The sequence below is a fragment of the Durotheca rogersii genome, assembly GCF_024521655.1.
Source record: "Durotheca rogersii strain YMJ 92031201 chromosome Unknown GGS23scaffold_26, whole genome shotgun sequence".
Taxonomy (NCBI): Eukaryota; Fungi; Ascomycota; class Sordariomycetes; order Xylariales; family Xylariaceae; genus Durotheca; species Durotheca rogersii.
The window spans coordinates 182,202-205,236 of NW_026251257.1; the positions used below are offsets into that span (position 1 = coordinate 182,202).

A 23,035-nucleotide genomic window follows, 5' to 3' on the forward strand; every position below is an offset into this window, starting at 1 on the left:
CCAACCTCGGGCTTGCCGAGCCCCCGTCCCTATTACCTCCGGCTGGTGTGTCCCAATGTACAATATAGTAGTACATTATTATACCAATCTCTCTTATGTTACCCTTTGCCGCCTTGAATGCGTGTGGACCCTTGTGCAGCTCCTTTACGAATCTGGTAGTTATACCTACCTCCTTAGTCTCCAGACTTCCGCGCTGGATCAGATCTTAGTCTTGACCTTGCTCAGGAACGTGTCGTCGTCTTCGAAGGGCGTCGCGCCGAGACGCTTCCACACGCCGTCCACCATGAGAGCCACGTCTTTGTCCTTCGCCCGGAAGAGCAGCTCAGTCTTGCCGTCACCCACGCTCGACACCGACTTGTCCTGTGCGTGGGGTATAGTCTGTCAGCCTCGTGGTGCCTTGTCTCTGCTTCTCCCTTCCTTACTCCCTTCTTTCGTAACGGGGGTTGCGACGCACCACGCATATAGGAGGGGGCAGGGAGCGAGCCAGGAAAGCAGAGAGCAAGAGAAAAAAACATACCAACCCCAGCGTGAGCTTGATCACGCCGTCGAACCAGTTCGGGCGGTACACGTTGGACGGGGCGCGGCCCTCGGCGGCGTCGAGCACGTTGAACGCGGCGACCATGGCCTGGCGCATGGCGGAGCGCGAGTTGGGCTGCGCGACGACGGCGGTGCTATCCTCCTCCGGGTCGGGCGCGCACACGTCGCCGCACGCGTAGACGTTCGGCAGCGCCGGGTCGCGCACCTGCATCGTCGGCCGCACGAGCACGTGGCCCGTCGTCGCCGACACCGAGGCCGGGCTCAGCGCCGCCACGAGCCGCGCGTCGGGGCGCTGGCCGGTGCAGTTGATCTGCGGGAGCGGAGGGGGCATATTAGCAGCGAGCCGGGGGGGGGGGGGGGGGACAGAGACGAACCAGGCAGTCGCACGGGATCTCCCGGCCGCTCTTCAGCACGGCGACGCGCCTGTCCTTGTCCTCGGAGACGACGCGGTCGCCGGTGACGAGGCGCACGCCGAGGGCGTCGATGCCGTCGCGGGCGGCGGCCTGCAGGCGCGGGCCGAAGCGGTGCATGACGGCGTCGCGCGAGTGGACCAGGGTGACGCGCTTGTCGGGGTACTTGGACTTGGCGTCGGTGGCGAGCTCGACGCCGGCGGCGCCGCCGCCGACGACGACGAGGTCGGCCGCGTCGCGGATGCGCGCCTGCATGCGGCGCAGCAGCTCGAGGCCCTCGGCCTTGCCGTCGGCCGGCACGCGGTTCGGGAGCGCGTCGCCGGCGCCGGCGCCCGTCGCCACGACCAGGAACGCGTACGGGATGTCGGCGCCGCCGGCCGCGAGGCGCACCGCCGTCGGCGAGATGCTGGCGACCCGGTCGCGCACCCAGGCCACCTTGCTCGGGGCGCCGCCGGGGCCGTCGTCGAGCGACCCGGCCGGCAGGTGCCCCGCGTACGGGATGAAGGCCTTGTGCTCGTGGCCCTCGACGACGCAGAAGCGCGGCAGCACCCAGGTGAAGTGGAAGTGGTCGCGCGGCTCGACGACGACGACGCGGTACCCCAGCCAGGGCGGCAGGTTGGCCGCGATGGTGCTGGCGGCGTGGTACCCGGCGATGGAGGCGCCGATGATGACGATGTTGAGGGGCTCGCCGGCGGGCGGGGCGGTCGAGGAGGTGAGGGAGTGGCGGAGAAGCTTCAGCCGGAAGGAGATCGAGCGCGAGAGCATGGCGGAGAGGAAGGCCGCGATCTGGCCGACGCCCCTCAATACAAGGATGGCTTTGTCGAACATGGCGAGGTCTCTGGGCAGCGTTTCTCGTCTGTACGGCGTGTCTGATGAGGTGAATGTGTGTGATGAATACCTATCTTCAAGGGGTGCGCGCCGCCGAAGACGCGGCCACGGGATAGGTAGCTCCTATCTCAAGGATATCAACGTGCCGAATATCACTCCCGCCGCTGCTGACAAGTCCTTAGAAGCGTGTAGTCCCCGAGGAAGAACTCCTTGGCGTTTCGGATAGGTGGCGGCGGGGCAAAGAGGGAGAGGGAGAGGAAGAGGGGAGGGAGGGAGAAAAAGAGGGTAGGAGAATGAAAAACAGAGGAGGGAGGAGCGCTTACGGGGGCATGACAGGTAAGAAAAGGCGGCGGATGCCAACCAGTGTGTGTGTATAAGTGCGCCTTAGGAGCGTCTCAGCTCCGAGCAGTCATGCTCTGGTGCCTGAGCTCCCCTATTGGCCTCTCTATCTGATCCGAGAAAATCATCAGATAAGATTAGATCGCCTAACCTCCTTTTTCTTCTCGTCGCCCGCCTCCACTTCCCACGTAACCCCGTGGCCACCCCCCCTGCATCTCAGCTCGCGCTGCTGGCCTCGCTCGTTTACGCCCCAACGGGCATAGCGGTCCTATGAGTATACGCCGAGTCCGAGGTCGGCTCGGGGTGAACGGCCTCGGGCACAGCGGACAATTGTGCGTGAATATGCCGAGGTGGAGTTATGGAGAGAGAGATGCTCACGTAGTCCCCTGTTTTGTTCTACCATCGTTCCGGTGTTGGTCGTTCGCGCTTACAATACGCATCACCCATAATAAGGCAACCATATTGTGTCTACATCGTGCATATAGGTAGGTACTGGCAGTGTTGCGATGAGCTGATGACAATGGTAGGGATGGGGGATGATCCCGTGACCTGGTCACGGGACGAAATTCACCCTGCTTACAACCCTGCGGAATTGTGCCTAATCTAGGTAAAAAATACTACCTTCGGTAACTCTACTGAAGAAACCGACCAACAGCTACCTCCGCTACCACCGCCGGCTGACATACACGAAGCGACACTAGGAACGAGCGCGAAAACCGGGAAAGTCTTGTGTTGACAACCTCTTTGTTTCTATCTCAGAGGCGGGAGAAAAACAAAGCTAAGCAGATGGAACGTGCAACGCCTGCGTCCAGTCCGCAGTCCATCCGGGAAACCCACTCCATCTCTACGACGCGGCCGGTACGATGACCAACCATCTGCGATGCGTCCTCCTAACCGCTCTCCCATCCTCCGCCGGGGAACCGCGAGCCAAAAAACGGAGAGGCATCAGTGTTCGCAGAAATTAAACGTCTCCTGTGCTCAAAGTTAGTACGAGAGATGCACACACGCTGGCTTGCTGGCCTCCTGGGCCGGTCCTGGCAAAAAAGTACGAGGGGGTGGGAAAATCAAACGGATGAGGGGGGCCACGGCGTGAGCAAGCGTTCGCTAGTCACCCCGTGAAGCAACGTACAGCGGTGGCTTCCTGCTCCCAGTCCTCGCTGACGCGGCTCCGTTCCTGCATCAGCTCCGCTCGGGCCTGGACCGCTGCCTCCCAGCTCAGAGGGAAGTCGTCGACCTGGTCGATGGTGAGGTCGAAGATCTCGCGCGGCAGGGCGCTGAGCCGCGTCCCCTGTGCATCTCTCAGCTCGCGCGCCCACCAGTCGCGTCGCTGCGGCGGCACCACACTCGTCGACAGTACCCGCGCGTGCGGGTCCACCAGGAACATGGCCAGGATGCGGCGGCGCCCCGGCCGCGTCGGGTCGCGCAGCCGGAACGGCGTCACCTGGTGCTGGAAGGTGTTGGGGAAGGCGAGCATGCGGCCCGGCAGCGCCCGCAAGCGCCCCAGGCCCTGCAGGGGCGCGTCGTCCGTCCCCACGCCGAGCCAGCGCTCGAGCGACTGGAACTCGCCCTGGGGCGGCAGCATGCGCACCTCTTCCGTGTCGATGGGCTGGGTTATGTTGAGGTAGCTGTCGGTGATGTTGTCGATGTCGTAGTAGTAGAGCGCTGTTGCCGCGATGCGGTCGTTGAGCGCTCCCTCGATGTGGTTGCTACCGCCGCCGTATTCAGGATTCTCCGGCGTCAGGCAGATATCCGCCAGCTTGAAGATGACCTGGAGTCCCTCGGGGAATTCGGCTCGAAGGTTGACCTGGCCGCTCGGCCGGTCGCGCGGCGCCCAGTCTTCGGGCTCCGGCCAGATGAGGATCCGGTTCTCCTCCCGCCACTCCCGGTAGTCGTCCTCGTACTTGTAATCGTCCTCATCCTCGTCCTCGCCCCGGACGTAGTCGTCCGGGAGTACGTACGTTGCCTCGTCAGGAAGGATATAATCCTCCTCTTCCCCCTGGCAGTTCATGACGACGCGCGGGTTCAGTTGGTCACCGTGGCCGCGGAATAGGCACTGCTCCCAGAGCGGGACGGCGATGGCGACGAACTTCTCTAGCACCTTGTACAGGTCGGCGTGGTCTCGGGGGTGTAAGTTGTTGACGTAGCTGGCAATTTTCATCCCGTCCTCGGTCCACTCGACGTCGCTCGGCAACCACTGCCTGCTCCCCCATCGGGCGGGCCGCGCACTCGATTCCTGTATCCACAGGTCCGTGACGTCTCCTTCCCCGGTCCACGCGATGCAGTCTTCGAGGGGCACTTTCCCGTACGGCAGCACGCGCGTCTTCCCGTATATGATAGGGAATAGGGAGGGGTGGAGGAGGTCGAGCACTTTGCCGTCCGAGCCCGGGTGCCAGTCCTTCTGCGCGTCGGGCACGTCCTCGAGCACTTTCACCGCCGCCCTCAAGGTGTCCCTCAGCTCCGGAGAGACAACCGTGTCGGACTTGGCGATAGCCAGCTCGGCATCGAGAACGTTTACGATGCCGGTCTCCTTGGCCTTCTTCGCCTTGTCCCGGAGTTCCTCGACGCACTAGACCGTGCCGGTGTTCAGTTTTCCTGCCCCTCACCTCGAGACTTCGACCCATGCGCCGGGCAAAAGACGCCCACTGCACCCCCACGGCAGCATGTTCGAAGCGACGGACCCGGGAGAACAACTTACGTAGTCAAACATTTCGTCTGAGAGGTAGACGTCGCCGTCGAGATCAATAGTCGGGACAGATTTCGCCTCTTCCCTCCACCTGTCGAGGATAGTCTCGTCGAAAACTTTCTCGGTCCAGTTCGGCTTGTCGGTGATTTGGTTGACGAAGTCCATCACTAGCCAGGGCGAATGTCTTCGGTAAGCGAGCCGGGAAGGAGGCGAGGGAGACATGTGTCGGTGGACTCACTGCGGATCTCACGCTTCGATATTCCTGCGCTCATAAAGTACCTCAGCGCATGGAGGAAGAACCTGCCGCTGTGTTCGTCGGGAAGCGTGGTATCGACGGGAAGGCCGAAGCCCGGGAACTTGTTGCCGTCAATGCGGCGTCGGCGGAACTCGGCGACCGCAGCGGCGTAAGACGCGCCGGGCCTCATCGTCTCAGCCATAGTCGTCTCGGCCATGGTTGTTCTGCTTCGCTTCTTGTCCTCCTTATCCGGGTAACCAGCTGATTCGAAGTGATACGCGTTCTCAGGGCGAGGCCGGCGAAGCGGACAAGGTGGGCGAGATTGTGTGCTTGGTTACGTGTAGGTTGGAGGCTCGTCTCATCAGCGGCTATTTGAATGTCTTCTCCAGAGGTGGGTCGGGTGGCTCCCCGAGTCTCCTTTCCACGCATCTCGTCCGATTTGCTGCCGCCGGTGCCTAGAGGTGCCTACAGCGGTAGGTAACTTGAAGCGGTAGCGGCTAGGCAGTCAGAGGTAGGGTGGCCGGCAGGCAGGGAGGTAGGCATTCCTTCAGCTGCGCAGACGGCGTCGTCTTGGCGGCGTGCTGGGAACGATGCCGGCTCGGCAGCCTGCGATCGGCTAGCGGCCTTGGCTGCCTAAGAGTGCTGCCTTGGGCATTCAGGTAGGTACCCAGAGACCGGACCCGGTTGGCGGGTGTTGGCAGGTGTTAACAGGTGTTGGCAGCCTATACCGGTCCCACCCACCTGCCTAGAGGTTCCTAGGATAGGTCTCTACCCCTACACTCCCGCTACCGCTAACCGTCCAGCCAGAAATACCTCTTAGGACTTGGAGTTTCCTCTGTCTCCGGAACGCTTTTTGAAATATGAGTAGGATTTGGGTATCTATAAAGGGGAAGAAGAAAGAGGGGAGGCGGACCCGAGGCAAGGTAGGTATGACGGCAAATGCCGGACCGGAGCTGAAGCCACTCTCTCGCTCAAGAGCAACCAGCCCCCACGCCACACGCACGCCACCCTCAGACCAGTCGCGGCAGAACTCGGGCCAGCGCGTCTCAGGAAGACGGCGTCCATCGAGAGTGTGCTGGCGTATTCGTCCGGAGTCATGGCGAGAAAAAAGGGGAGAAAATAGGAATAGGCAATAAGATTAATCGCGTTGGTATTCGTTAATGACGGTATAGGCCCGTCAACCTTGGTATACTATAGGTACTGTGCCGGCATCTCGACGCGTCCGCGTCCCATCCTGTCCTGTCCGAGCGCCTCGAAAGCACCTCCTTCTCCGCTCGGAAGGAAAAAAAAAAAATCGCATATCCATTTGCCCCCTCTTGCGCCTTTTTCCCTTCAGCAATTCGTCGCAAGTCATCCCTCTCTGGTATCGTCCACGGCGTCGTCTCTTTTCGTAGCGCGTCACACGGAAGTGGTCGCGACCGCCCCCCCCCCTCTCTCTCTCAGAGACGAGAATAGATCGCTTGGGCCGATCAAACCTAGCTTAGCGGAGCTGGCGCGTCCCCCCTACCAGAAGCGCCTCCGGCTGGCGGGGACGCCGTAGCCGTCGGGGCCCTTGTTCGGTGCTCCGCGGCGCCGGTGCAGCCGGGCGCTGCAGCAGGTGAAGAAGAGGACGAACGTGGCGAGGAAACTGCAGATGGCCGAGACCAACGTCGTCCACGACGCCGCGCCCCATTCCGCGCGACTGTCGCTGCCCGTCGCGTCGTTGACCGCCGATCGGACGAGTCCCAGCGCGACGAAGTCGCACACGAGCACCACCAGCGTCACCGCGAACGTCAGCAGCGAGCACAGCGACGCCAGCAGGCTGCCGACGAACCCGGCGCCGATCGCGAGCAGGAACGCGATGAAGGCGAGTCCCGTCGCGATCGGGTGCAGGATCATGGCCCGCGTGAGCCCCCTCGACGTATCCGCCGCGTAGTCCGAGAACTCGACGTTGCGCACCGTCTCCTCGACGATCGCCACCGGGTCGTAGCCCACTTGCGAGCGGGTGCAGAAATCCCGGCCGGAGCTAGCGTGCGCCGTTAGCTTTTCCCGCCGACTCGCGACGCTTTCCCGTAAGTGGGTCAGGGGGATCCTCCAACTTACGCCATCGTGTCCCGCACGCAGTAGCCGAAGGACCCGAAGGTCACGCTTGGGTGGCGGCCGGCGGACGTTCTGCTCTTGTCAAGGTCGATCCTCAGCAGCGAGATGCTGTTGACGACGGGGGAGGAGATGTCGGTAATGATCAGCAGCACTGTGGCTGCGAACAGCAGGAACGTGCCGATATGGTGGAAGAACCCTGTCTGGGCCATTTTGGTCGACTAGTTTTCTTCGCTTATACCTCTCTTGAGGGGTATATGTAACGATGTGCAGGTTCGGTTAACGTCAAGAGCAAATGCTTTGGTAGGGCACGCAGAGGTGAGAGGCGAGAGAATTGTGTATCAACCTCGTGGGTGGTGGGAGGGGTTCACCGATTATTAAAGTGTCTCGGGTTGACGGACGGGGTTGATGCTGCGGCTTCGGGTCTCCTTGCCACGGCTCAGGTTAGATCCCTTTTCTGGGGCGACCATGTTCATGCCGAGTAAAGTGCGTGTGATGATCCGACGTTCGTTACATCTATGAAAGTCGGTCCCGGCAGGCGTTCGATTTGGCAACGTCACCTGGTGAACTGATGACCGGCTCGTATCTTGCTGCGCCCCTCGATGACGACTGTCCAGTAGTCGTCAATTGCAACGAAAAGCGTGGCTCATTCTGGTTTGCGCTGCCACATAGGCTGGAGACGGCGATGCGTGGATGCGGGCAGAGCTGAATGGAAGAGCTAGCTTGCCAATCCGTGGGGTCGCGACCTTGCACGGTCTGGATTGTCGACGAAGGTCTCCGTGTGGTATTCCTGACAGGGGTGGCCGGGATCTCGACGTATTTCCCTGTTTTAGCTAGAAGAGGACGAATGAAGTCGAATCTGCGATGCGCAACGAATCCCCAAGGCACGGCTAACGGCACCGCCTGCGTCAAAGACGACGACGTCGACACGTCATCAATCGCCGTCGCCGTCGGCGGGCCAATGAGAGGCGCAGCGGGTGAGCAGAATCAGCGGCCTCTGCAATCAGCATCTTGATGATAGCTATCAAAATACCCTCAGATGTCCTACCTCTTCCCCCCCTCTCTGCCTGTGCTTCTCTCTTCCTGGCGATATCGCAGCATGATGCAGGGGAGTAACTGACTGGTATCCGTGCCGTCGGCTGGTTGGCACTCCGCATTGAGTTCTAGCAGATCGTGAAGCCAGAATGGCTCACGGCATGAACATACTACGAAACCCCAAACGCGCCAAGTTTCCATCCGTCATTTCGGCATCCACGCAGCCGGGTTAGGTATAGCTGTCTCAACGCTTTGCCGGGGGCAAAGCTCTTTGCGCCTAATACGGCACAAGAGCGACACTATGACCTGACTATTTCTGCTACTGCGAAAAATCGATTCGCGAGGGTGCAAATGGTAAATCTTAGGCAGCTAGAACTCCAACCTCCAAGCCCCCCCCCGCGTTTGGCTTGGCAACGAGGCTCGTTGCGGACGTATCGGCGATTCCAATTCCGTTTATCTAAGCTAGCAGTTGACGAGGAGGCCGTGGCTATTTGATTCTCGTACGCCCCGTAGGAAGCGGCGCTATAACATGTTCGGACAGCTCTGCACCGGCTGCTTATTTCTCGGGTTTCATTTCATCGGCCTTCGTCGTTGTCTCCGGGGGTGTTGACGGCTTGCCGAGACTCGACGTCATATCAATGAATGGATTGTTCGTCGCAGTGTACCTGGGGGGCTCCGCGGGGGGTTCGCCCAGAGACCAGCTGTACACGCCGCCGGGGACTCCGCCGGGAGCCTTTCTAAACCCGCGATTGCGAGTCGAGACTCCCGATAGCGGGTTGAGAGCGGGCGATGGACTGCGGGAACTGTCGGTAGCGAAAGCAGCTAAACTCTTCATAACATCGGGCATCCCTTCCGCGTTCCAGCGCGCCCTGATACGTTCCAAGAGGTACACTTCTCTGGGGGTATGGCGCTTCTTCCCGAGTAGAGTGGCTGCGGCGCCTTCAGACCCCTCATCGGTGAAACTCACGGAATCACGGTACAGCTGGTTTGCAGTGTGCCAGTCTTTCAATGCTGGCGCCATGACACCCGATGGTACAGATTTGTGAAGGGCGGCCGACGTGAAGGTTTCCCTATCGTCATTCGAGGGCCACCGGCCGTGCAGCGGGTTCCTCCTCACCGCCTCCCTGTGATTGTAGGACTTGTTCGCGGCGAACATGTGCAGCGTGATAGTCTTGTGAGACAATCCTAGATCGGCGAAAGCCGGCGTCGCTTTCAGGGCCTTCGAGGGCGCAATGGGATTGATCGGGGTGGTGATTGCCCCTCGGATATCGTACTCGGCGCCCCAGGCCGCGCTGTCGGGGGCGGCCGCAGCGTTTGGGTCATGATGGATTATCACTCGCGTGATGGGAGAATCGTTGACCAGACCTTGCGCAGTCCCCGGTTTGGTGGTGACCACGACGAAGGAAGAGTTGTCCTGTCTCTCAGTCAGAACCTAGCATTGCCGCCGACCTATCCGCAGGCCCGAGGGAGGTCGGAGCCTACTTCCAGCTGCCTGAACGTCTCGACAGTCTCATGTGAAAGCTTTTGGACAGATCGCAAGACGGCTCGACGCTCGAAGAACGTGATTGGGGCCGGCACGCATTTAACGAAGACGGTGCGAGAACTCAGCGAGGTCTGCAGGACCTCTGCGAACGCTGACTTGGTGCGTAACATGGCCAAGTACCGTCAGGGATCAGCTCGTGAAAGCCGTGATGCTGCTATCGCTACAATGGCGCTGCTACGACGGCGCCGCTATGGGCATCAGTGCCACTGCAAAATGATGTAGGGGAACAGAGGATTTGCCCATATCGCTGAAGTTTGTTAATTTGTTGATTACGCACCCGGTCCGCCACCTGGCTGCCACCTGGCATAAATCTGTAGGCACCTAGGTATAATCCATGAGGGCATTGCACCCACCTGGGCAGGTTGGTATATCGTCCGCTTCATACTGGTCTTCCGAGAAAAAAAAATTTTAATTCGAACACAAATAATGATGCAAATACGAGATGTCGGAAGTAGAAGCCTGCAGCTGAATATTTCCCGGAAGTTTCGAGAGTTTAAAGGTTTCGATCACAGTTCTATTGTGTAAATGTTCCCCGGCCTACTCACACTTACCGAGACGGGTACCAATTTAACCCCATCTCTCCGCCCTCTCTCCAGTTCTGCTGGCTTACAAGCCAATTCCGATCTGGCAAAGCAATTAGACTAGGACCTCTTATCTGCAGACATTCGATGGCTTGATCTCTGCCTTACCTCCTCGCTCGTCGGCTGCCGCACATAGGCGCATAACCCCCCGCGGATATTGCACTATAAACGTATTCCAAAAGCAGGTAGCACGATGGATACGAGTCTCCAAGCTCACGGCCAGAACATCTACCCTACCACCTCCCTCTTTGTTGAATTACAATGACAGCTGATGTTCGCGTTGCATGGTTTGATTGGTAGAGCACCTCTGAGGGTGTGTTCCTGTGTGTGCCAGGCGTGTCATACGAGACCCCCTTTACCATCTGCAGTAGGCGTTGCCTCATGATGGATGAAGAATGGGAAGTTCTGCGGAGCTCTGACATATAGACATGCCCCCCCCCCTTCCCTCCGCAGCCCCTATCCCCTTATTTGGAGGCAGACGGGAAGCACCCAAATGCGTGCCGCCGTACCGTAGACGGGGTCCTGGGACCTGTGCCATACATATGTGATCGGTCGTTTGGATCAGTGGCTGCGCCTGGCGCAACGACACCCTGGCGATGTATACACACTGCCGGCGTGGCATTCCGGTGGAACTTCTAGAGCTGATGGACATGATCGCCGAATCAGCGTGTAGCATGCGGTGATGAATGTCTTGTATGATGTTTAGGCAGGTGCCTACTGGCACAGTGGGAGGGAGATCGAACGTGCGCAGGGTGGCTCTCCTGCCGACCGATGTGTTTTGAATACCTATCGTATTGCGATGTTCCTATGGCCGCGGCGCCGGATCACATTGGACCTACACTTGCCAGAGCGGTACCAAGCTTCGGAATGCGTTGGGGCGTGAACCTCTGGGAGGGTGGGTTGGCTGACACTCACCATAGCGACAGGTAGGTGTCAAGGTAGATTGGCAAAACCCTCTAGCTTTCTCCCTCGCACCCACCTAACGCTCACAACGGTCGCCTAGGGCCGGTAATTGTACCTACCTAGGTCTCCTTCTATAGGTATTTGACCCAGGCCGCCGACAAGTAGCCGGTAGGCTTCCACCCTACTAAGATAGATGGATCTGGGGAAGGGAGGGAGCTCAACTGCGAGACTGGGATCCCGGGACACCAGGGACACGCTTCTTGACACTCAGCCAAACGCGTCTCCAGACCTCTCTCGGTGGTCAAGGTGGGGGCGGCTTCTTTGGGTAATGTTTCCACCGCACCTCGGCGTTGTCAGACTTGGGGTATGCGAGCGATGGGGGATGAGGTGCGCAGCAATAGGAAATTGCTGACAGGCCTCTTTCGTGGAACGCCCGAGGCGTGAGCCCGGCAGAGTTGCTGAAGCGTGGATTGGCTCGGGGCAGGTAGGTATGAGGGTATGGAAGAGGGCACAACGAAGCTCTCTGAAGGCGGGCAGATCCTTGAGACACCATTCTATTACTAGGGCAGTTGAAATGAACAGTTAAACCCACGCCAACCTATCAAATCCGACAGGCCCAGCGGTGTTTTCCTACTCCCACAACTTGCGAACGTGGTAGGCGGATGTGAGATGAGAGTAGTATGTCGTAGGTAGTTATGTGCTTTGCCGCCGCAGTGTCGGCTGGACCGGGTGCCTCTATTACGGCGGATTCCCTCTCCAAGTCGCATACGGCCCCATGCGTTAGGTATGTGCTTCCAAGAGGGGTTTTCAACGCTTGATTTGAAGCCCCCCTCTACCGTGTCCGTATCCAATGTCAACGTAGCATGCACGTCACCCCCTCGACGCTCTTTTTTCGGGACCAGCGCGATCCCTGCAGCGGTTCTCCAAGTCGCCCGATGGCGGGAAATGGATGCGATGCTACGAGGCACCTAGCGCATCCCTCCCCACGACGAGGTCCCCGTTCGCTGGCTGTTGGGAAGCAACTGATTGCGCACCCAGCCCCTCTGCATCGTCTCTCTGGGGACAGCCGTGTCCAGCTACCAGAATTGTATGTCAAGAGGAGGAGGCCCTGTACTTCGTGTTACCAACAAAGGTAGGTATGCCTGCGGTGCAGTAGGACAGCATTATGCACATGACATTAAGGCATCCCACTCTGCGATGCCCTCGGTCCTCTTGGCACCAGTGTTTCCATTGCACCGATCAAACACGATACCCCCGAGACGGGCGGGGCGCCTCTACGCACATGCACACGCCCATCGAGTCACCGCGCCAGCCTTTGCTACCTACGTGTAGCTGTCTCGACAGTAGATGTGGTTGCGGTTAGCTGGGCGCGACACTATGTGCGAGGCCGTGCACGTCATAGACAACGAAGCGAGAAAAGCGCGGGACCTGAGCGGGAACGGGGGGCCGTTGGGCTTGCTGGACGTGTGCTTATATTGCCTCAGGTACCTAGCACCTACGAGGGACGGACCCATTCGAGGTTCCGAGCTTGGGCATACTTCGTCCTTTGTTGTTAGCGACTACCGATGAAGTCATCAGGCTCTTCAAAGGGTGTATCTGAACGCCCGACGGATCTAGGCCACGGGCTTAGTGTCGTCGAGCGTATGAGCACGGAGCTGCCGGTGCAATATCCCGCAGATCTAAGCAATAGAGGCGGTCCTAACTTCGATACCACAGCATCGCCGAGAGCTTGTGTCAGCCCTCCAAGTCGAAGAGCTATCGGGATATAATAACTCGCTAGCCCCCTACCTTAGGGCAGATCTTATGTGCGTCATCCCACCCAGTATCATGATCGGGATTCCTTTCGTCAGGATTCGATGCGTCTAGCCCTTATTTCGGCGCGATAGGCAACCGATGCTTCAGCATCTCTGCCTGCAGGGTGTCTGTCGGCGCTGAGGGCGCAGCTGACTAGGCATGGCTAGGAGAAGTGGCTATGGGTGAACGCTGTAGGGCGTTGTCGTAGGAAAAAGTAGACCATCCCCTATTTGATGATGTAGGTTAGGTTGGCCTCCGACCTTCTCACCGCCCGATCTTCCGTCGATCCTGGGACCTTGATGGCTTTGGGCTGTGGCATGCGGCTAGCTACCGTAGGCGCTGAGGCGAAGACGAGAGGCATATTCAGGAGGGGCCGGCTATGGGTGTTGGGTTGCCCTTAGGCAAAGACGCCAGCCGAACAGAACAGCCACAGCAAGGTTAGCAGGCGGTATCTGCCGACTAAACCCTCCTGTCAGCTATGTACCCGTATGGACTGTCTGTCCGTTTGTTGGCTGCGCGTCGCATCTCGACAGGTACCCCTGTAGGTGCCTAATTTGCTGCGCAGGCACCTTAGGTACCTCCTAGCCTGCCCACGCACCTCCATGTATTAGGTTGAGAGGTACCTACAGGTAGGTAGGTACCTAGGCAGGTACCTTCGTGGGAGGTGCGCGGCGTACGTGGCATATACCTACAGGTACCTTAGGTATGATAAGGGCATACCACACCCTAACCTTCGGCACCACCCAATATTTCAACTTCGAGCGCAATGACACGGGTGGTCTCCTCGTCACCCTCCCCGGCGCCATACCTTACTCGTACACAGGCGTGTACGTAGAGCGCTCCTTTACATGGGGTTCCCCTCACCACCGATGCGACGTCGTCCGGGATGCCGCCCTAGCGGATGCTTGGTGGATTCTTTGTGGATTGCCTGGTACCGGCCAAACGGATTCCGACTGCGATCAGGGTCCGGGGTGGTCGAGTAGGTTTGTCCTGCTCGTGTCCGTGCCTCTCCCTCACTTACCTGCCATACCGAGTAAGTTGGGTCGTCTGGATACGGACCGGACGGACGCTGGGCTGCCTATCCCCAGTCGACGAGTCGCTAAGTCTTGCCCTGGTAGCATCAGGAATCTTTCTAGGCGCGGTCCCGGGTCCATGGCTACTCGAAGTGGACCTTCACTGTCCACGAGCGCCTGTCAGAAAGGCTCAGCAGCGTGCGCCGCTGTGCACACCACCATATGTGCTGCGGCCTGCTCTACACGCCCACCCACCTACCCTACATATATCCTGCGTATTCCCACGTGCATCGATCGGCACCGAATCAGCGCAAATCTCCCAGGACTCGGGCAACCCAGGGATATGGTTCCTCCCTTACCAGCCAGGTGGGAGGGAAGCCGACCACCTGTTGGCTTGCAAGCCTTTGCCACTAACACTACCACTACCACTCCCATCCCAGCCGGCCGCCAAACATATCGCCTGCCTACGTGCTTGCTAGCATCCGACGTGCCGTATTTATTCTCACGCCGCCTCCCCCTGTCTGCGCCGGGCTTTCTGACGTCTTCCTGTCCGCTTGATGATGCTTCTCCCACGAGGCGTGGTACGTCAACGTGGCTCCACGTACGAGGACTTCCGTTGACGGATACAAAGGAGAGGCAAGCGTCGCGGCCACGGGTTGGGCACGTCGTGGCGTCTGTTCAGGTCTTACATTAGCGCGGTAACCGGCTTCTTGGTAAATCAAGCTCGGTAGGATCGTGCCTCGTGCTCGGTCTGTTGCTAAATCCTGGCGATTCCATCACAAGCACGATCCCGTTTACTTTTCCCATTCCTTCTATTTTCCATTTTCCTTCTTTTTTCTCCCGCCGTTGGCTCCCACCTTCGGCCAGAATGCGCGAGATTTCCTACTTCAACCAGGAGGCTAACCCGAACACCCCGTCTGATGATGTCGAGCTGCGACTATCCCCGTCTCCGACGACCGATCGAGGTCAGCAATCGTCACACCCCATGGCGACGGCGGCGGCGGCGGAGACGCTACCAAACAGCCCAGACGGCGGCGACCGGGTGGAATGCCTTGTCCGAACACTGAGCAAACAAGCGTTAATACGAGACCCGAGGTCTATGTCGCCGCCGGACCCGATACCATCCTATTTGGAATTTCAGCAGCCACTGGTCAGCCAAGCGTCAGTGCCGTTACCCATGCCGCCATTCGTAACCGAACCCCGGATACATCTCAGCTCTGACCAACCATCTGCATTCGTAATTGGCAATGACACGAAGCCACCGCAACCGCAACCACAGCTGGAGCTTGAATTGCGCCAGGACGTTATAAGCGGCCAACCTATGGATTTAGCCCCTGGTGACGGCCCTAACGCGGATTTATTGTGCAGTAATGTACCTCGTGGAGAAGCCGGGGGAAGGCTTCACGATGCCAACGCCGGTTCGGATCGCCGTATAGAGGACCTAATGCTAGGTATGATCGAGGTCGGAGCACAATGCCATGTGCAAGGCTCAGCGTCTTCGACTGCAGCGTCTGGGTCCAGGGGTTCTTCTGCGTATCTAGCCCCGGTTGTAGAGCCAAACGATGCTTTCGACTCGGAATTATTCGATAGCAACATGGAGCTCGAGGTCGATACAAACCATACTGGACAGGATGAAGACGGCCCTTTACCCCATCCACTAGGGCTACGAGACGCCGGCGCGCCAGCCGGTATCAGAAAATTCGGCTATCTTAAATTTCGGTCGTCTTTCGAGGCGGCCCAAAGATGTGCCAATATGAAGAAGAACGTACCCAGGATGCGCAGGAGACCGAAACCTCAGCGGCCGAACTCGGCCACGCCCTCTTCGCCAACCTCGACTTCAACTTCGACTTCGACGATGCGGTAGTGTAATGTGGATGTATTATTTATAGGGGCTGTTTTCTTAGATTTGCTTTTCATATACCCAACAGCAACGGCGGAGCGTTTTAACAACCGACAGGTCATGGTAGGGTCTAAAATGGCATTACACTGGCTCCTATTGGCTTTCGGTCGGGGTAGCACCGAGCAAGTCATCATCTGAGGCGCTGGGGCGTTTCTTCAGCATTTGTTTCGGCGTCGACATCGGGGATGTGGACGCAAGTTGTTGCAGGTCTGGGTGGAGTAACGGAAAAGGAGTTCTACACGAATCTTAATGACGGGGTGAACTGAGACCAGGAGGGCTGAAGATCGCCGACTATTACGCACTGTATATGATATGAGGGCCACGACTAGAGTGGGCTGAAGCGCTTCTCAAAGCAGATCAATAAGATTCTGAGCTACTGATGAAGGGCATAGTGGTCCTAACGAATCACCCTTGGGGGGCATTATTCCACGCTTATCTTCACACAGTCGCCAATCAGCACGTTACAGACACAAAGCCCTCCCAGCGCATTCAGCTTTGTTTTCGGAAAAGCATTGGACCCGAAGATCCCTGCTTTGTTCCGATAGAATGGCTCCAATGGCGGATTGTAAGCACTGCCAACAAGTGCGTGTGAGGATATCGGTAAGGTCTACTGCCGTGAAGGTAGAACTCGTAGATAGACTATCCTAGGAATCGAGAGAGGGCACAGCATAGCACTTAAACCGGCAGGTTCGCGCAGGGGGAGATAGATGGCCGGCATGGCTACTAGAGGGCTACTAGGGCATTGCTGACGCTTGTATTAGATCTCTAGGCTTGTAGCCGCAATTGTTGACATCACGTCTCGGCCGGGTTGTCTTTTCACCAGCCCGGTATTTCTTAAGCCGACGGAATTTTCCGAGCAATGTTTCAGGTACTTCCAATCGATGAGGATGTTAGGACTATTAGATATAACATGTTTGGCATCCCCGTTCCTCCACGAGATGAGGTTGCATTCCAATAGCCCTTTGTCTCCCTGGTCGCCCAGTGAGTGTCTGGGGCGTGTCCATGGGATGGATCTGAGCTTCATTATAGCCATTCATCGCTTAACAACGCTCATGGTCACTTTCTTTGATGGCTTACTTTCTTTGTCACCCTCATCGGTAGATGGGTCGACGTGATGTGCGGGAACTCTGTGATGTGGGAATCCCTGAGCGGTCGGTTAGATGGGCGATGGCGCCGCAGTGGAGGTGTGCAGTGTACTGCTCATCTTTAAAGGATCACCCCCCCCCTTCTTTCCGATGGAATGGGTTACTTGGAGCTCTATCACTCGATGCCTCGATGAACATTCCTTCGCACGGTTACTCTATTATCCGCTCGTTGCTGCGGTTATCCCATTATGATCAACTGCTAGCCTCGCCAGCCTTGTCGTGGCTCACACTATCCAAATGCCTTCCTGTTGCCGTGGCAGGCTTTCTATGTTTTGTTGACTTCCCTATCCCCCAGGATACAAGGACCACCGGCTCGACCTTTAAGTCCTCTTTGGCAGATTTCTTGGGACTGGGACCTTTCAGAGCTCCAAAGGAAACATCGGCCTCGACCAACTCAGATCGAATACACCAAGCGACCGATTAGAGGAGTGCGCTAGAGAGGGGCTTTACCCCCCTCCAATCCCTCTTTCGACGTAATGGCCTTCACCGCGATCCATTACCCGGCGGACAAAGACCAAGGCCAGCTCTCGTATTGGCCGGAGAATGCCGAGCTAGGAGTGGCGAGCGACAACTTCTTTGACCAGTTCGTCACCTTTGACGCAACGGATCCCATGATGTTGGGGAGTGGCAGCGACGGAGGCCCCAGCGGCGACTTGCTGGCAGACCCTCCAAGTCCATCACTCTTGCTAGATTCTCTCGAGGAGAGCTTCAACAGATCTGCGGCCTATGCTCATGTCACGCAACCTGGCCAACCCCGAGAGAGTGTGGTGGTCGGAACGTCTACCGCCCGTGGGATCCCACCGACCTCTTCCCCTCCATCTGCCGCCCCAGAACAAAGAAGGTCTGCTCCGGTGGAGCTTGCTGACCCCTTAGGGATAGATCCTATACTAAGTAGCGGATCGATCTCAGACTCGGAACTGCTCCGCCTAGAGGGCATTTCTCTAAAGTCTCCCAAGACTAACGCCGCGGTACCGTCGAGTCCGCTGTTGGCAGGAAGAGTATCCTCGAGCCCGCGGAAGCACCATCGAGTCCTCGACTCGATCTATGCCACGATTCGCCGAGCGACACATCGATCCAAGGCGCACAGGCCGACGGGTGGGAGCATAGCAGCGACGATGACGGATGTATTTAAGAGCAAAGGGCAGTCTTCCTACGATATCCCGAGCGGGTCGGATATGAACGAACTCTCCGACATCAGTCAAGGAGAGATAAAGTATGAGTGCGAGAGGCATGGCCCGATCGACAGCCAAGGCCTACCCCTTTCTCCACCGCCGACCGGCAGAATCCCTCCTACCCAGCAGCACTCAAAAAACAATGACATGATGAATTTTGTGAGCGGTCATTTTGAAGATCCATTCGACGAGGGCTTGCTGGGCCCACCTGCGGTTATAAACCCGGCCGTGGCTAAGGGCCGAGAAGCCAACGATGAAATGGCCACGATAGATACACCCGCGCTGAGCGACGATGCGTTCTACCAACATCTTATGGATACCACAGCCAGCGCTCAGTCGTACAGCCGCCCACATCCCCAGCCGAAGCACCGGAGCACGAGCTCGGCGGAGTGGCCGATGGAGGGCATTCTCACCAACGAGAACACCGCGAATAGCATCTGGCCACCATCCTCTCCCGGCCCTGCAACGGGCTACATGCCGCACGAGATGACGAGTCCCGGGTGGTGGGATTCACCAACGCACGGAAAGGGGGCCCGTCGACAGCTCGAGCACACCAGCAGCCGCAGTCACCACAATGGCCTGCACGCCACCGGCTCCCTACCTCAGCTCTCGGTGCACGGCCAACCGGCAGTGGACCTCCCGTACGAGTACACCCCGACGACGCCCACGCCGACCAGCACAGACCTCTCGGGGCTCATGATTCACATGCCGCAGCCGCGGGCGCCAGCCGCACCCGTCCTATCTTCTAGCATCAACGAGTCGTTTGCCTCGTCCCATGGCTACCCGCATCCCCTGCACGCACCTCACCCACACCCAGCAGCGGCCGGGGGCCACCGGTACCCCTCCTCATCCTCATCCTCGTCGCACCACGGCCACGCGCACCACCACCCGCGGCACGGCGAGCGGCGGCCACGCCCCCGCGCGCCGTCCTCGGGCGCTCGCCACCATCACCACCACGGCGGCGCCGCCGCGGCGGGGTCGCTCACTTCGCCGCGAAAGGCCTCTTCGTACTACGCGCTGCGCGAAGCGTCCGTTTCACCAACGCCGCAGCCCCCTCCGCAGGCGGGCGGCGGCCTACGGCACCGCGCGTCCTCGTCCTCTCTCGCCGTGCGCAAGCGCCGCTCCTGGAGCCGGCGGCACGCGAGCGGGGCGGCAGAGCCGCGCACGCCCGCGCGCATTTCGCGGACGGGGAGCTTCGACCACGGGAGCGGCGGCGGCGGCGGCATATTGCTCGACGGGAACGGGTCGAGCCTCAGCGTTGGGGGCGCGAGCGGCATCGGGAGCAGCAGCAGAAACGGGTTAGGAGGGGGGGGTGGTGGCGGCGGCGGCGGGTTCTCGATCGAGTTCCTCAACTACACGCCGGACGACAAGAAGGTGCTGATGAACGGGGTGGCGCCGAGCGGGTCGAGCAAGACGAAGGCGCGGCGGGAGCGCGAGGCGCAGGAGAACAAGCGCAAGATGAGCGAGGCGGCGATGCACGCGATCCGCGCGGCCGGCGGGGACGTCGAGAAGCTGCGGCAGAACGGGTTCTTCGAGTGAGCAATCATGCCGCCCAACACACCAGACCCCATCCATACAGCCGTTTCACTTGTCCCCTATCTTACCCACTTGCCTACCTACCTGTCCGTTCGGGCTTATTGCACTTGCAACTAGGGCCGGACTAGAAGCTGAAATATCACAGGCGCTGAGGATGCTTAACTCGATACGATCCGGTTCGGCGCCGGGGAGGTGGATAGAGGGCCAGGGTGACAACTACTACCTATTTCGTAATAAGCGGTTCAGTGATTGGTTGCACGATGGCCTATCATCTGTACTGTGTTGTCTGCTCTCGATACGGTGAAGCTGGCTTGGGATTCCAGCGGTATAAGTGGTATGCTAATCAGCCGTAATATATGGGATGGGATGGGAACAAAGACCTACCTAATATGAGGGGACCCGACTCTTGTTATTTGCGGATTGCATGGACGGGTGTTAGCGGGCACTGCTGGATCTTTCGTTCTCTTTTTTAGATACAGATAGTATCTTCGTATACCTGCCTTACCAAACACGGCTTCTTCTCTCATTCATTTGACAAGTTCGTGATTATTTGTTAAGTGTCTATTTAGCATCCTGAAGACAAGCCGTACCGAACTGAGTCTCGTCACTTCAGGACGATACCCTATGCACACTAGGTAAGTAACCGTCATACCCCTGACTTTCGAATTCTCCAATCTCGTATCGCAACACTTATAACTATCTACGTAATTCCTGTATACCTAATGCCCGGTTATTTGCGAGTCGTGCATAATAGTCGGTGCCTAGTCCCAGGTGGATGCGCAATCCGCGGGTTGCGGCTTGCGGGAGGAGACGCGCCAAGAGCCCGCCGTATACAATGGGCTTGTCTTTAACTCCGCGACCCCCCTCGGCAGACCAAGCTTCGTGTTGCACTTTAATATAACTTGATAAGAACGGCGTTAATAAAGGACCCGTCCGCCAGATGAGGGGACCCACGACTCGAAGGCAGCGAAGTTATGATGCAACTATCCAGGCATCTTGGTGTACGTCGGCACTTAAATCCGCTAAGTCCACCTCTCTTCCAGAGAGAGACGTCGGGGTTGTGGTAACGGGTGAATATGCAAAGCCATTGAGGAGACTCACTTCGTGCGAGAGAAGACTGGTATGTCGAGGATTAGTACCTACAGGTACAACGGCGTGTGGTTCCAACCCTCATATCGATGCTAAATACCGTTTCAGGCTCTTAGGAGATAGACCTTCTGTGTTCAACGCTGAAGCAGGCTGTCGACGCTGTTGTTTTAGAGCGTTGTATGCAGGAACCTGTATTGTAAGCCTACATTGCCGTGCGGGGGACGGTAAGCGTGCATCTTTTCCGGTCAGATATAGATCGAATGAAAAAAGCATTAATGGAGGAGGCAGTAAGGCTATGGCTTGGAGAGACTGCATACACCTACTATGGTACATTTCGGAGGAGATAATACTTGTGAACTGGGCAGCTCTCACTGGGCTGGGTGGCGATACCAGGCGGGTGGACAGAGGCTCATCCTTGCGACCTGAACGCATATATAAATGCTTCTCCCCATCTCTAGACGAGAGTAGACATACCACAAGAAGCATCGAGACATCTGCAACGCCCAGACTGACCAAAGGACGCGAGCCATACATACAGTCAACATTAATACCTACCCAGCGTATCCGCAGACATTAGATATCGGACACCATGCCTACTACTCACCCCGAGTTCAACGAGAAAACCGAAGCGCTTGACGTCGCCAAGGCGTTCGCCGACCAGATTCGCGGCAGGACGGTGCTAGTGACGGGCGTGAACCGCGGAGGGATCGGGTTCACCACCGCGCAGGCGTTTGTAGGTGTCTCCCGGCTCTCTCACGACGATTCGCAGAGCACATGCTAACGCGCCCCAAGGCATCCCAATCCCCGGCGCACCTCATCTTCGCCGGCCGCACCCCGGCCAAGCTCGAGGAGTGCATCGGCCTGATCAAGGCCGAGTACCCCGACGTCGACTACCGCGCGCTGCAGATCGACCTGTCGAGCCAGAAGTCGGTGCGCGCGGCGGCGGCGGAGCTGCTCTCGTGGGCGGACGTGCCGGCGATCGACATCGTGGTCAACAGCGCGGGGGTGATGGGCACGCCGGAGCGCACGCTGACGGCGGAGGGCATCGAGCTGCACATGGCGACGAACCACGTGGGGCACTTCCTGCTGACGTGCCTGATCGCGGCGAAGCTGGTCGCAGCGGCAGGGCGGCGCGGGGGCGCGCGCGCGGTCAACGTGACGTCGGCGTCGCCGACGGTCGCGGTGATGCGCTGGAGCGACCCGCGCTTCGAGACGCGCAACGCGGACCTGCCGGCGGCGGAGCAGCCGCGCTACGAGATGCTGGAGCTGTTCGGCAACGCGGGGCCGCGCGAGCGGGCGTACGTGCCGGTCGAGGCGTACAACCAGAGCAAGGTGGCCAACGTGCTGTTCAGCGTGGGCGCGAACGCGCGGCTGCTCGCGCGCCACGGCGTGCTGAGCCTCGCCGTGCACCCCGGCGTCATCCCGACCGAGCTCGGCCGCGACTTCACGCCCGCCAACACGGCCGCGCTCGAGGCCATGCGCGCCAGCGGCTTCCTCGCCTTCAAGACCCTCGGCGCCGGCGCCGCCACCAGCCTCGTCGCCGCGCTCGACCCCGCCCTCGGCCCCCCCGACGCCGCGCCACGCGACGGCCGCGAGAACCACGGCGTCTACCTCGCCGACTGCCAGATCTCCGACAAGGCCCAGCCCCTCGCCGTCTCGAGCGCCGAGGCCGAGAGGCTGTGGAAGGCGTCCGAGGAGATGGTCCAGCAGAAGTTCGAGTGGTGAGCCGGCGAGTCTTGAAGGGGGATAGGGGAAGGGGGGCGTCGTGTACTTTAAGGTGTCGTGCCGCTTTCTCTGTTAGGTATCTTTCCTGGTGGAGGTTATATGCATTGTTACCGGACGAAGAGCGCCATATGGCTGATGGAAGGATGTTAGCTTACCGCTCCATAAGACAAATCTCCGCTCCCCCCTTTTACCACGTGAAAGCGTAACCGGCTGTGCTTCCCCGGCCGGTTAACTACCAGTCATTCCGCGTTGCAGTAAGCAGCAGTAAGCTATAGGGCTGTTGTGAGGGTCTTGTTTAAACTGCCTACCTGTCATATCCTTAGAAAAGGCTTCGGGTCGGAACAGGGCCGCGCTGGATCCTTACACCGAACACCCCCCGCATCGCGATACCCCAGAAACGACCGCCGTAGGCAACGATCCATTGCAATTATCCTCCGGATAGCATAAATAAGCGGTGACCCCCGGAGTCGAGGCGTCGCGTCTTTGTGCAT

General features: G+C 58.8%; 7 protein-coding genes across 7 annotated transcripts; 3 read left to right on the top strand and 4 right to left on the bottom strand.

Moving 5' to 3' along the window:
- Positions 1 to 198: 198 nt before the first annotated feature.
- On the bottom strand, positions 199 to 2,193 carry GGS23DRAFT_614203 (FAD/NAD(P)-binding domain-containing protein; the record flags this gene model as incomplete). The annotated part of the gene is made up of 3 exons (XM_051520628.1): positions 912 to 2,193; positions 518 to 847; positions 199 to 360 (listed from the first exon to the last, which is right to left on the bottom strand). Exons 1-3 carry the CDS (start codon positions 1,773 to 1,775, stop codon positions 199 to 201), a joined length of 1,356 nt encoding a protein of 451 aa, XP_051368774.1. The 5' UTR covers positions 1,776 to 2,193.
- Positions 2,194 to 3,059: 866 nt separating this feature from the next.
- GGS23DRAFT_599725 (uncharacterized protein) lies at positions 3,060 to 5,249 on the bottom strand (the record flags this gene model as incomplete). Its single annotated transcript, XM_051518966.1, has 4 exons — positions 3,060 to 3,086; positions 3,244 to 4,680; positions 4,810 to 4,964; positions 5,036 to 5,249. 4 exons carry the CDS (start codon positions 5,247 to 5,249, stop codon positions 3,060 to 3,062), a joined length of 1,833 nt encoding a protein of 610 aa, XP_051368775.1.
- A 1,102-nt stretch (positions 5,250 to 6,351) lies between these two features.
- On the bottom strand, positions 6,352 to 7,568 carry GGS23DRAFT_247357 (pali-domain-containing protein). The gene is made up of 2 exons (XM_051512231.1): positions 7,115 to 7,568; positions 6,352 to 7,037 (listed from the first exon to the last, which is right to left on the bottom strand). Exons 1-2 carry the CDS (start codon positions 7,318 to 7,320, stop codon positions 6,536 to 6,538), a joined length of 708 nt encoding a protein of 235 aa, XP_051368776.1. The 5' UTR covers positions 7,321 to 7,568; the 3' UTR covers positions 6,352 to 6,535.
- A 1,150-nt stretch (positions 7,569 to 8,718) lies between these two features.
- On the bottom strand, positions 8,719 to 9,796 carry GGS23DRAFT_607071 (uncharacterized protein; the record flags this gene model as incomplete). The annotated part of the gene is made up of 3 exons (XM_051519990.1): positions 8,719 to 8,766; positions 8,907 to 9,557; positions 9,626 to 9,796. 3 exons carry the CDS (start codon positions 9,794 to 9,796, stop codon positions 8,719 to 8,721), a joined length of 870 nt encoding a protein of 289 aa, XP_051368777.1.
- A 4,855-nt stretch (positions 9,797 to 14,651) lies between these two features.
- On the top strand, positions 14,652 to 16,049 carry GGS23DRAFT_247483 (uncharacterized protein). Its single transcript, XM_051512232.1, has one exon. The coding sequence runs from the start codon at positions 14,846 to 14,848 to the stop codon at positions 15,839 to 15,841; it is 996 nt and encodes a 331-aa protein (XP_051368778.1). The 5' UTR covers positions 14,652 to 14,845; the 3' UTR covers positions 15,842 to 16,049.
- A 1,082-nt stretch (positions 16,050 to 17,131) lies between these two features.
- Positions 17,132 to 19,733, top strand: GGS23DRAFT_614212 (uncharacterized protein; the record flags this gene model as incomplete). The annotated part of the gene is made up of 1 exon (XM_051520629.1): positions 17,132 to 19,733. The coding sequence occupies exon 1, from the start codon at positions 17,499 to 17,501 to the stop codon at positions 19,731 to 19,733; it is 2,235 nt and encodes a 744-aa protein (XP_051368779.1). The 5' UTR covers positions 17,132 to 17,498.
- Positions 19,734 to 21,032: 1,299 nt separating this feature from the next.
- On the top strand, positions 21,033 to 22,677 carry GGS23DRAFT_614216 (NAD(P)-binding protein). Its single transcript, XM_051520630.1, has 2 exons — positions 21,033 to 21,552; positions 21,612 to 22,677. Exons 1-2 carry the CDS (start codon positions 21,409 to 21,411, stop codon positions 22,542 to 22,544), a joined length of 1,077 nt encoding a protein of 358 aa, XP_051368780.1. The 5' UTR covers positions 21,033 to 21,408; the 3' UTR covers positions 22,545 to 22,677.
- Positions 22,678 to 23,035: the final 358 nt, after the last annotated feature.